Consider the following 12,740-nt stretch of genomic DNA (forward strand, 5'->3'; position numbering starts at 1 on the left):
GCAAGTTGGAAATACACAATTGTTAAATGAAAATTTGAATTCCACTGATGCAACATTTCCCTTCAGAAATTACAATTCTTAGCAATGCAGACCTCTTTACAGCATGTTAGAAATGATAAAGAAATACTGTATTGATAAAAGTTATTGGAAGTTTTTTTTCAATTACATGCTTACAAGCAGATTATTTTGTGTTTGATTGATCATTTCCTTCCTTTCATCTTTTTTCTTCTCTGTATGGTGGAAAGATTCTTTTGAAACACTAGCACTTCCAATTTCACCTTAAAGAAAATACATACATAATACCATATCAATAATTTATTTGTAAATTACTGCTGTCTAATAATTCTCAAACTGATCATACAGATTCTTCACAGAAATAAGTAACAGCTTGTTTCTAAACCATTTTTATTTAAGAATTTAACAACAAAAAGGTTGTAAAGGACAAAATTTAATAGACAAAACCTATTTCAAGATTGAGAAAAGCTAGAAGCATAACTTTTTACTTGCAAAAATTGGTTCAGTGATTAGTTTAGCTGAGATGGCAGAGAACTTGTTTGATATATGGAGTACAGAACTATAAAGCTATCAGTGGAAGCCTATTATAAAATCCTTACTCTGAGGCAGACAATATTTTAGTTTATCTTGATTATCCTAAGTCACAAGCTAAAATAAAATATATGCATATGAGTTACTTAAAGTATAGGAAAAATTTCATGTAAAAATATAAAAATTTTAATTTAATTTGCTTTTAAAAAAAAAGGATGTTTATATCAAATATTAATCTATTTTGAAATCCCACCTGATTTTCTGTCTTTATATTCTGCAAATTCTGGTTCTGGTGTTGGAACAGGCTTGAGTATCTGATGTCCACAGCTTACAGAATACATGAAAAATATTTACAACATTAAGTAATTTTCTTCTTTTGCTACTGCTGTGTTGTACTGAAAAATATCTGCAAATTACTTTTCTTAAAAAGGCATGCTTTTGAAGGTTCCTCCACCAAGGACCTTAGCATTTTCTCCTAAATTTGGCACACAGAGATTTAGTCCGTACTTAGAAAATAATCAACCATCACCTCCCCTGGACTCACCTCTATGAATTAATAAAGTAGAGCTAATTATTTAGAAACTATTCAGAAATACAGAATTCAATTCCCAGGTAGGAAGTCCTCCTTTTCTAAAAATCTGTAAAATATCATTACTCTACAATAACTGCTGCTTTCAAGCATGAGCCATTTCAGATCAATGGCATACATATAGCATTCTTTAGTCTCTCCTGGATAATATAGTTACAGATTATTATGAGATCCTATGCCTTTTTTTCAATACTAGTAGATGTACAGGTCTTGTTATATTTTTTCATTTTAATTATAGTCTTTTCAATGCATATTCAACGCATACTAAAAACGTAACAGAGTTTACAGTACCTGCTACAGATATAACCTACAGATGTTTTAACTTGCTGCTGAAAATCTGGAGAACTAAATGTGTATCCTGGAGGCTTATGTATATTAATGCTTGGTTTTGTAAGAAAATCAGCAGTATCAGGAAATTCTACAGGTGACCAGCTGCTGAAAGCCCCACTGGAGACAGATCCATGACTAGGTGAACCCACAGGACTCAGGCCAGGAGAAGCACCTTCCAAAACAAACATTACATGGGGTTCAGATTACAATAAAAACATTACTGTTTAGAAAGACTGAAATTAAACTACAAGAACCTTTATAAATTGTAAAGAATGTGCAAGTTTTCAAAACATGGTGTATAGTTCACATTGTTAAACACATATAAAGTAGCTAGACCTATTCCAGGTTTTGAGATGTACAACTCTGCAGCAGTCTAGGCTACACATCTGAATGGGCAAACTATGTAATGTGTTGTAACATCTGGCTTTCAAAGGTTTGGTTTGGTTTTTAGCTTTGGCAAAATTTAAACAGTAGCTGAAACTTTTCATATTCCTTTCTGATTCAGGATTGCTTTTTAAATTTTCCAGAAAAAAGAAAATCATCAAAAACAATTCAGCATTGGTAACTGACCTAGATAAAAATGTTTTACCTCATTTTTTTGCAATAAAGAAAAAATATGCTTGAGACATTTTTAAAGACAAAGTAAAAAACCAAAATGTTGTAATAATTTTTTTGAAGTGAGGGATTGAAGTGGGCAAATACTGGCCTTTTTTGACAGTGATGTACCTTTTTTGAATTGGCATGATAATCTATCTAAATCTGCCTAATAAGCCATTGGGGCGGCGGGGGAATCTAAAGTCTGCTCATGGGTAATTAGAGATAAAAAACAAACAGACAACAAAACTCGATCTTCCGTAGGTCCATGAAGTTCCCCATTCCTGTTCCAACAGTAAGCTAGGGTTTACTTCAGGTTTCTGTCTGTGAAATCTAGGAAAGCAAGCTGGGAAATCCAGACTTTGGCTACTCTGTGCCTAACCTGAGTTTACAACAAAATTTTGCATTAAGCCAAAGCATCATTTATTTCTTTTGTGAAAATATACAAAAGACAGGTTTTCTACAAGTGCCTGAAGTAAGTTATAGCCATTGTAAACATATTTTTATCAAAAGAATAAAGTGCCCATGAGCAAAATAATGAGGTATTCTGTGGACTTTCCAAAGCTGAATCACTTATTCTGCTGCAAACTATGAAGCAAAAACTCCATCATAAGTTTTATGACTGTACAGTGCCTGATAACAAATTACTAAGAGAATATACAGTATTGCCCTTAAATAAGGAATGCATAGATTACACACTTCCAACAGTGTCACAGGCTACACTGACTTGACTTACACACCCAAAAAGTAGTATGTAAATACATTTTGTTAAAGTAAAAGACAAGATTTTTCAAAGTCCACATTGCTAGGTGCAGAGATAGAAGTTTTAGAAAGCAAATGTCACTTCACTGCTGCAAAGAAAGATCTGGAAAGTTGAGAAGCAATTTGTAAACTCCCCTCTAGAACTAAAATAAATGAATACTCTAACATTGGTTACTTAATTTCATCCTTTTTACATGTACACATTCAACAGGTTTTAATGTATATCATTGCACTCTGTATTTTCTGCAAGATTCAAAGTAGAAAAGTGCAGAAGGCAGCCCAGCTATTTATGAAGACAGAACCATTGAGAATGTGCAACAACACGTTTACATGCAGATCTGGCCTGAGTTTGCATGTTTCTTGTGTTTAGAAGAGTGAAAGAGAAACAACCAAGCCATCAGTAATACAGAGAAAACTGGTGAGTTTGCTTTGGGTTTGTTTTTTTTTTTTTTTTAAATAAATTAAAAAGTGCATTCATCTCTCTCAATCCAACCCACATATTTAACCTTTTATAAAACAAAATTATTAGACAGGTTGTTACTTTTAAATCATGCTAAAATGAATAGACAGAAATTTCAAAAGAAGTAGTTTTCAAGTTTTCACTTAATATGGGCAAACAGACCAGTTATAATCTCTGAAATACTGATATACACAGTATTTCAGCACTGCTGTTACAGTATCTACTAGCTTATTACACTGACAGTGTTAGAATAAAATCTACTCCAACTCCCTCCAAAATTTGTTTAAATATTCATCTCAGATGGCTATCAGGTATTTAGGAATTTCTAAGTGACACTGTTCCATTACAAAAAGCATAATTACTAAAAAAAAAAAAGTCCCTTATTAATGTATATGAATGTTGCAATTTTCAACAGGTACCAGCCATACTGAATATTGTAACATTTTGCAGCTACATAGCATTAGGTAAATAGTTGAGATTTCTACAAAGTTGATGTTAACTGTAATTTTGAGTATTCTTAGAAGCAGATTAAAAAAAAAAAATTTTTTTAAATATATGCAACATGCTGATATTATTTTAGTACTACATTTACATGAAAAAAACCAATTGATGTACTAACTACTACCTTGACATCCTGCCACTAAGCTATACAAATTGCACGATCTTACCTGCTCGTCTGGGACCTATATGATGAGTCAATGTCATAGAAGATGATCTTTGTTTTGGTATTGTCAGCAAGTTTGCACCAAAAGACCCATTTGAATGAGATCCTTGGCTGAAAATAAAACAGTAAGAATTTTTTTTCTTTCCTACCTTGTCTTCCATCTTTATTAAATAAAATGCTTATAAAATGGCCAGACTGATCTGCTACAGGTCCACTACCATTGAAGAAAAAGAGAGTACTAGAAAGAAGTCTAATTCAAGATCAGGTAGACACTATGTGTCAATTACATGGAATAAAAACTGCTGGGTACTAGGTGAAAGCAACAGAAAACTTTATGCAGTCCTAAAATGACACAATAAGCATATTCAGGCCACATGTCATAGGTTTTACTTTCTAACATGCTATTTACTTTTCTTTAAGATTTTAACAAAGCAGGCTGTTTTCTAACAGATCTGAGAACATTTAAAAGATTGGCTACTTTGGAAATACCATGACAATCTTACGCAGCCATGGCTTGCTTTTCAAATCAATTTTTGCACATTTAATTAATCATTTTATTTATTATCATCTTAAAACTAAAGCTGTTTTTGACAAAGTCATATTGTACTTCAGTAGCTAAATCATTAAACTCGATTGTTGAATTATGCCATCTGCTGTTCTAGGTATGAAACTGCATGCCAAAATTCCAATTACATATTTCCTTTAGTAAACAAAAATGCGATATGCGATTAGAAATAACTGTATACATGTACTTTAAAGTGAAAATATTTTATGCAAAACTAATTATTTCATTTCAGTATGGGAAAACAGTATTTACCAAAACAGATTTAATCTTGTTTAATCAGATTTCAACCAAAAGTCAAATACAGAAATAATACTTGATCTCCCATAATTTGTTTAAATATATAAATATAAAAAATGAGTTAAAGAATAAACACAGATTTATTCTTCTGAAGTCTGATGCTGACATGTTAATCAACTTTAAAAAAATGTTTGGGTTGACAACTAGGATAGATTGAATTTTTCACTATTTGTACACTGTTTAGCTATCATAGCTTACATGTATTCTTTTAAAGCACATAAAAATGCTGCAACAGTATTTAGTGTAGGAAGACTATATATTAAGCAAAGTCAGTTTATCTTGAACTCGTGTTTGTATGAAAAACCAAATCAAGAATTTGCATGCAAATAGAACGGCAGCTCTCATGAGTTGCTTTTGAACACTGTCTGGACAGATAGAAAAAAATTCTGGAGCATTAAATAAAATTTTGTAGCAATATTAATTTATTACACCACTATGTAATATCTTATCTTTCTCAACTCAGCTAGAATCCAGTTGAAAGCAGTCATTGTATGTAAAATAATATTTTGATTTTTGATAAGCTTTGCTCCTAGCAAACAGTTTGCTGTTTCACTCTCCTCTTTTACTATTAGCCTGCTCCTCCTTACTTCTCTTCTTAACATTCACTGGGTCTTTCATTGGGCTGAATCAGCTCCCCAAGGCAGGAAAAACTGTCTTTTTTAATTGCTGTTATTTTTCTGACAATTTAAGGGGCTGACTCAAGAGCCAGAGCCAATGGCACAAAGTACTCTAGGAATGCAGGACTGCCTCTTTTGGCAGCAGGAACAGTTATGCCAGTTCAGCTACATCATCTAACCTTATCTGTAAGGTAAGCACCCAAGGGGGATTTTGAGATAATTATGTGTTAGAAGTTAAAGGGAACCTGATAAGAACGATCACTGGAAGATGTAAGGAGATGGGGACAGTGTAAGTGTTGGCAAGAACTCTGAAGGCCAGGACACAAACCACAAAAAAGTGAACACATATTCTAGGGCTGTATGGGGGTGGACAGGAGCAGGGCAGGTGAACATGACTAACTAGGAATGCTAGTCATCAGGGTCAAGAGATAATTTAAAAGTGATGGAGTATGAGCATAAGCATTTTCTGCATCGCTACTTTTAATTGGGTGAGCTTCAGTAGGTTCTTTGGTTGGTAGGAGCTGTAAGGAAACCCTCTGTAAATGTACACTGCGTCTGCACCAGAAGTGCTGAGCCTCAAACTTAAGTCCCACGATTTGTAAGTTTAAAGCAAGTTCTCTGGTCTTTGGTTATTGCTGGTGGATATAACTGAGGAGATTCTTTCAAACGCTGATAACCAAATCAGCATGAAAATACAATCTTTAAACTATTACTACTGCCACTACTAGCATCTTCAATTATATTTTATACATAAACCACAATTAAGTTTTGCTATGCAAAAACTTGAAGAGCATATTTTATTCGAGGGGAAAACCAAATTATTTAAATGGTTCACTTTAAAATAACATAACATTGATAAATAAATTCTTGGATATGTGTCTATAAACTTTCATCCACCACTAGTAATTATCAGTTATAAGCATAACTCACGTTTTCTTTAAAAAAAATGCATCTATCATACTTTCCTTATGACCTATATAAAACCATTAGTCTTAAGAGATACCAAGTATTAAAAAAAAAAAAAAAAAAAAAAAAAAAAGGTGCAAAACCACACACATTTTTAGGGATTGAAGCTGCAACACAATTTCAAACATCTGTTGTGCTTTTCTTACAAGATATTGAGCAAAGCCATACACTTCTACACATTTAAATAAAAGTAAATGTGTGAAGTTTCACTCATATACAACGTTAAACAAAAAGAAAAAAAGTACATTTATTTTAATCCTAATTCAAAATGTAATCTTAATTCTGGAAATAAAAGCTTCATTTGCTCCATATTGACTAACAGGTAAATAGATGACTTTCTTAATCTACCTTACTGCTTACCTGATGACCATAGGGATAATAAATGTTGCAATACACACAACAGTGGCTATCAAATGCAAGAAAGTTATATCATCTTTTTAATTAGAAAACAAATTTTGGGGTATGTGGAAGTTGGAAAGTGATACATATTTTAAGCAATAAGGAGGAGGAGGAAGTCAGTAAAGGTTTAGAGGTTAAACTAGTTTGTTTTGCAATCATGTATGTTGGACTTTTTTTTTTTTTTTTTCATTTCCTACTAAAACTGATATGCAGGCCTACTTATTATGACAGAGCATGCCATTCAACCTCAGAATGACCTGATTTCTACTTGAGATCACACAGAGTTACAAAGTATAGTATATAATTAACTTGAAACATTTTCCAGTTTATACTGGCAGAATTTGGAGACTTAATTCACAAGATTTTACATTAAATACTTCTGCTGCCAAGTTCCAAAATTACAGACATGAACATTTTAGAAAGGCTACATTTATTATTACACTTAAAATGTGGTTAAGTGCTTACCTTGATGTGTTATATTCCTGATGAGATCTCTTGCTGTTACTCCGTTCCCATCTAGAAGATGTTGATTCTATAGGTGGAATGCCAGAAAACTCCTGAAGATCGTCTCAGCTGCGGTGTTGGCAGGCTATTCCTGCTATTTAATCCCTGTTGAGTAATTTAACCATGGTTACAGTCTATATAATTAAAAACAGACATTAAAATTTTATTTATTGTTTGTGAAGACTATTTATTGTTAATTTTTTATAGTGAATAGTAAGTATGGCATCTTACATTCACTCTTATTGCTCAAGAAAATAAAAAAGATGCAATCAAATTATTTTGCTTACTAGGGATAATTATTTTTCATATCTCTTCTTTTCTTTCCCCAAATTAAAATTTGTAAAGATACTTGTACTCTGAAATCCATGTGGTCCAACAATTACTCTTCAGAGCTTTTAAAAATGGAGATCTTTTAGAGACAGTCAGTTGCTGTAGGATTATGGACTCTTTTCCTGCACAGCCCAATCATACAACTACACCATCAGCTGTCCAGCTCTCAGGATAGCCTGAGATTTCGGTAACTCAGATGCTAAATATTGACAGTGTGAGTATTGTGGAACATATGGAACGGGTGATGCACAATGCACAGGTCAGTTCTGGTCCATCAAGACTCCCTCTCTGCTTCCATACCAGCCCCACAGCACCCAGGAAGCTCCTGGACACTTCACCACTCCCAGCCTGGAAGCTGTGTTAGTTTAGGCATGCTGCAGCCCAAACCCTGGGAATCACCACTGTACTTGAACACAAAGCCCTCCGCAAAGCAGGGCAACAGCACTCAAACAGACCTGTATGGAAATAACTCAGGACTTATTAGCTCTGCCTTACTGAAATACCCCCGGAAAGTGTATCCATGTTTACACAGCAGCTAGTAGAACCTAACTAATAGAAAGGATAGGATCACTGAACCAAAACTGCAAAGCCAGCTCTTGCATATCTGCATCCATTGGATGGATAACCTATACACTGTATTTTAAACAAATTAAAAATAAAAATATGTCCCTTTGCATTCAGTCCACAATCCACTTGTTAACTCATCCCTAGATTTGGCCATTCAGTGGAGGGAGGGGATGGGTGGGGAGGGAAGATTCTTCTGCATAATACAGATGTGTGTAATCAGACCTTGCAAAGTAAAAAGGATGCCAGGAAAAAATCCAAAGCAATATTTGCAGTATTGAGTAAGGTCTGCAGGGTCATGTATGAGGACAGGTGACCCTGGATGCTACCACTTCAAAAGTCTGGCAGAAATAGTGACTTTGCAATTTTAAGCTTTATCGGGTGGTCAAAGATCAAATTTAACTCACACAGCTATTACATATTTCAAAAAAATGAAACAGCATTGACACAAAAGAGTATAATCTCTTACACTGAAAAATCAGACTGCTTTGAGTCCTTGATATGGGATATACCTTGACTCGGTTTGCTTTGCTGCAAAGCTGTAGTCACAGCCAGAAAGGTGGAACTGGACAGGCAGAATAAGACCACCACATCACTCACAGAAACATGCAGCAGTCCTTAACCAGCCCTACCAGAAAGAGAACTGGAGGAGCATATTCTGTGTGCTGTCATACAGTGGTAATGCTCTCAGGCTAGAATGGACTTCTCTGTCAGTGGACCACATCAATCTAACTTGCATGCTCTCTGCAACATGGGGAGCACAGCTGAAAATCCGCAACATTGGAGGAGAAAGGTCCACTCCCTGAAACAAGTGCATTGTTAGCACAGTATGGAAAGAAAGCCCCAGCAACTGCACATACTTTTTCTTCTTCCTGGCTACTCTAAGAACGAGGGAACACTGGGGATATGACATATCTCCAGAACTCTCCCCTACTAGATAAAGAAGTAGAGAATAAACAAAACATGGGTAGCAAAGGACTAAGGAACTCCAGATCACCCTATGCTAGCAAAGTCACTGGTAATCACTATACGAAGGGGAAAAGTTGCTCTGGAAACAAAATTTAGACCATGCCAGAAATCAAAGTTATTATGAAAAGACCTTCAGTTACCAGCAATAACAAGGCCAGAAGACAAGGGATGTGGACACTCAAGCGCTTGCCTAGACAACTTTTACTTGCCTGAAGTGTGAAAACTGTTAAAATCATGACTGTTGATAACACCAGAAATCCACCAATCTGGCAAGCAGTCTACTATCATACGCTAGGAAATCTGGGGACAGTTCTGTCATGATGGAGTGAAAAGTCTTTCTACTGCAGAGCAGCCCTGAGATGTTTTTTGTCTAACTAAGATTTCCTTTTTCTTTTTTAGGAATTTAAAGAGACTGATCGGTAACTGGGCAGTTTACACTTTCCAAGTTGTCGACTACCAAGAAACTCCGAGTGAAGAGTTAGTATTAGATAACCAGTTATTGCTAGCCCAAGGTCTGAAGCCCAGTTTCAGCTTCTTTCTTTTCCTTGGTTTTTTGTTTGTTTGTTTGTTTTTTGTTTTTCTACTAAAGAGAACAGGCAGTTCCCCATCAGAAGTGAAAAAAAATTATAACTGAATGTACTTTGGAAGCCAGTCAGGGAAGAGAAATAAAGATGTACATAATCCTCAGGAAAGAAACAACTTGTTTGAAATACAGAGGAGACCTTTCATATTCCAAGTCAGGGAAAGAGAGAAGAGAACCTTTCAATATAATCTGCAAGACTGCATTTTGAAGAAATACTTTCTTATGATTTTCTTTGGTGTGTCATAATCTGGAGTTTGTGCTGACTTACCTGTTTTTTGAAAGAAAGATATATCATTTTCTTTCTTACAGTAACATACATAGTGGTAGATCTTTTGGCTTACCCCTAAACATATACCAAAGTCAAACATTCATTGAATGATAGTGACAAGCACTATTTTATCCACCAGGTAAATTAATACACAGAAAAAACCCAAACATTAAGGAAGAGTTACTTTTAAGAAGGAGAAAATGAGAATAGCTGTGAAAAAACATAATCTTTCAATCTTACATAATCTTGATAGCCAGTCTTCAGCAATGAATTTTTTTCATTTCAAACAATTCTGACTAAGTTACATTTTCATGTTCACATAAATTATATTTTTCACATTGGTATACCAATCCTTAGCCATTTTCAAAAAAATGCACAAAGAAAAACATACACTGAACAATTATGATCCCTACCCAACTGATTTCTGCAGATATCCATGTGACATTCCAAGGAATTTCATACTGCAATGATCCTGCAGGATCTTCCACAGAGTAATCTGCAGACACTGAGCTTTTCCCCAAAAGCATTTGTCTTGACATTGGTTCCCAGCAGACATTTCACGGGCTGAATCTGGATCAAGACAGTTTATCTGGCTCCAAAATACTAAGCTAACAAATTGATCTATTTGGGCCAAGCTGCCCACTGCCTGGATATGGAAGCAACTGCAGGGCAGGGATGTCCCAGACCAGCCTCCACAATAAATAGCCTCAAGCTGTCAATACTGGGCTGCCCTAAAATTATTAGCTCTGGTGCATTGCAGCTGAGTTTCTATATTTGAATGTTTTTCCACCACGTTCCTTAACATGTCATATCATAACAACATTGTTGCTTTCACTTATTTACCCTAGATAATGGAGAAGTGATGGTAGATTTACACACTGGTCCCACAATGTGATGTGCTGCACAGAAGGAAGAGATTTTTTCCTTTTACATAGCTGATTTGCTTCTGTCTGATGGCTAGTTTGAAGTTCACAAGAGAAAATTTCTTTGGGAAAAAAGTCAATGTAAAAGCCACACTGACAGTAATTATTAGATCAAGAATGTGGGAGAATCAAGAACAGCCCTATTTGTGCCATATCATGAGAATATAACACCTTCATTTTATATTTGCTTTTAGTTTTTTTAATCCTGCATTTATTTCAAGGAATCATGTGTTCAGAGTGCAGACCAGTGCTTTTACCTGTCTATCCATCAACCACTTCAATTTGCATTTTGGTACATATCTACATTTCATTTAGTATGTTTTCACAGCTGGTCTCTTTTGACCTTAAACATAGTTCACAGGTACTCAGTAAAGAAGCCACTATCCATACAGGAGCATTCTTTCCAGATGAATTTTCCTTGATAATTTTTTTTTTTTAAATTGAAACACACACATGAATGCAAATTAAAGTCATTTGACCTTGAGCAGTTTTCGATCTCCTTTTTCAGCAGGATCCTCTACTTCAGGACGGGGGAAGAAACCAGGAAATGGTGTGAACGGACTAGCCTTTGGCCTGCATGTGCCTGAGAAAGCACCAATCAAACTATTAATGCTTCGAAGGGAAGAAATCACTTGTGGTGGAAGGGATGGGTCAGTCAGGAGGTCTGTTAGCATGCTCCGAGCCTCATTTAGTACTGACAGATCAACTCCATTTCCACTGCCAGCATTCTAGAATAGATGGAAATGTTGCAAACTATTAACATGTCAAAATGTTTCACAGTATTCTAAGTTTTAAATAAGCATCTTTTCCATTGCAAGTTTAAAAAAGAAATTTTAAAAAATCAATGCAGTGTATTTTTCTTTTAAAGAAAATATATACATATAGACATATTCAGACACAAATTTTTGCTGGTTTTTTTCACACAATAAAAAATATTTCAGAATTCAACATTAGCTTTCAGTTTATTTTTCTCTATTTAAAATAAAGATGTGGTGCCAATTTTTTTGTCTCAGTTTTTCATTACGTTGTCTCAGAATTAAACTTAGTATTCTATCTCTTCCAATAACATCAACAGAAATTTTGGTGGCCAAACTGTTATAAGCCCCTTATAGAGGTGCAACTTCCACAGCCTCATTGCTTTTATTAACCCTGATTCTACTGAACCAAATCCTAACAATTCTGTCAAAAAAGTTATTAGTTTTTATTTGGCATAATTCTCAGAACAGGAACATCTAATCAGCAATAGCTGATTAGATACCACTGCTGATACAAGAGAAAGCAATCAAGAAAAAAGGTGAGAACCTGTGTCCTGGTTTCAGCTGGGATAGAGTTAACTGTCTTCCTAGTAGCTGGTACGGTGCTATGTTTTGAGTTAAGAATGTTGATAACACTGATGTTTTCAGCTGTTGCTCAGTAGTGTTTAGTCTAAAGTCAAGGATTTTTCAGCTTCTCATGCCCAGCCAGCGAGAAAGCTGGAGGGGCACAAGAAGTTGGCACAGGACACAGCCAGGGCAGCTGACCCAAACTGGCCAACGGGGTATTCCATACCATGGGACGTCACATCTAGTATAGGAACTGGGGAGTGGGGGCAGGGGATCGCGGCTCGGGGACTAGCTGGGTGTTGATCGGCGGGTGGTGAGCAATTGCACTGCGCATCATTTGTACATTCCAATCCTTTTATTATTCCTGTTGTCATTTTATTAGTGTTATCATTATCATTATTAGTTTCTTCTTTTCTGTTCTATTAAACCGTTCTTATCTCAACCCACGAGTTTTACTTCTTTTCCCGATTTTTTCCCCCATCCCACTG

General features: G+C 35.3%; 1 protein-coding gene across 1 annotated transcript in view; it reads right to left on the reverse strand.

Moving 5' to 3' along the window:
• The window catches only part of PDE3B (phosphodiesterase 3B), a 95,269-nt gene that overhangs the window by 13,562 nt on the left and 68,967 nt on the right, over positions 1 to 12,740 (reverse strand). The window contains 7 exon segments of the mRNA XM_030038359.2: positions 175 to 278; positions 800 to 873; positions 1,427 to 1,637; positions 3,950 to 4,056; positions 7,255 to 7,340; positions 7,342 to 7,398; positions 11,410 to 11,658. Coding sequence (XP_029894219.1) covers positions 175 to 278; positions 800 to 873; positions 1,427 to 1,637; positions 3,950 to 4,056; positions 7,255 to 7,340; positions 7,342 to 7,398; positions 11,410 to 11,658 — 888 coding nt within the window.

This window comes from Aquila chrysaetos, chromosome 16, assembly GCF_900496995.4.
Source record: "Aquila chrysaetos chrysaetos chromosome 16, bAquChr1.4, whole genome shotgun sequence".
In the NCBI taxonomy this organism is placed as follows: Eukaryota; Metazoa; Chordata; class Aves; order Accipitriformes; family Accipitridae; genus Aquila; species Aquila chrysaetos.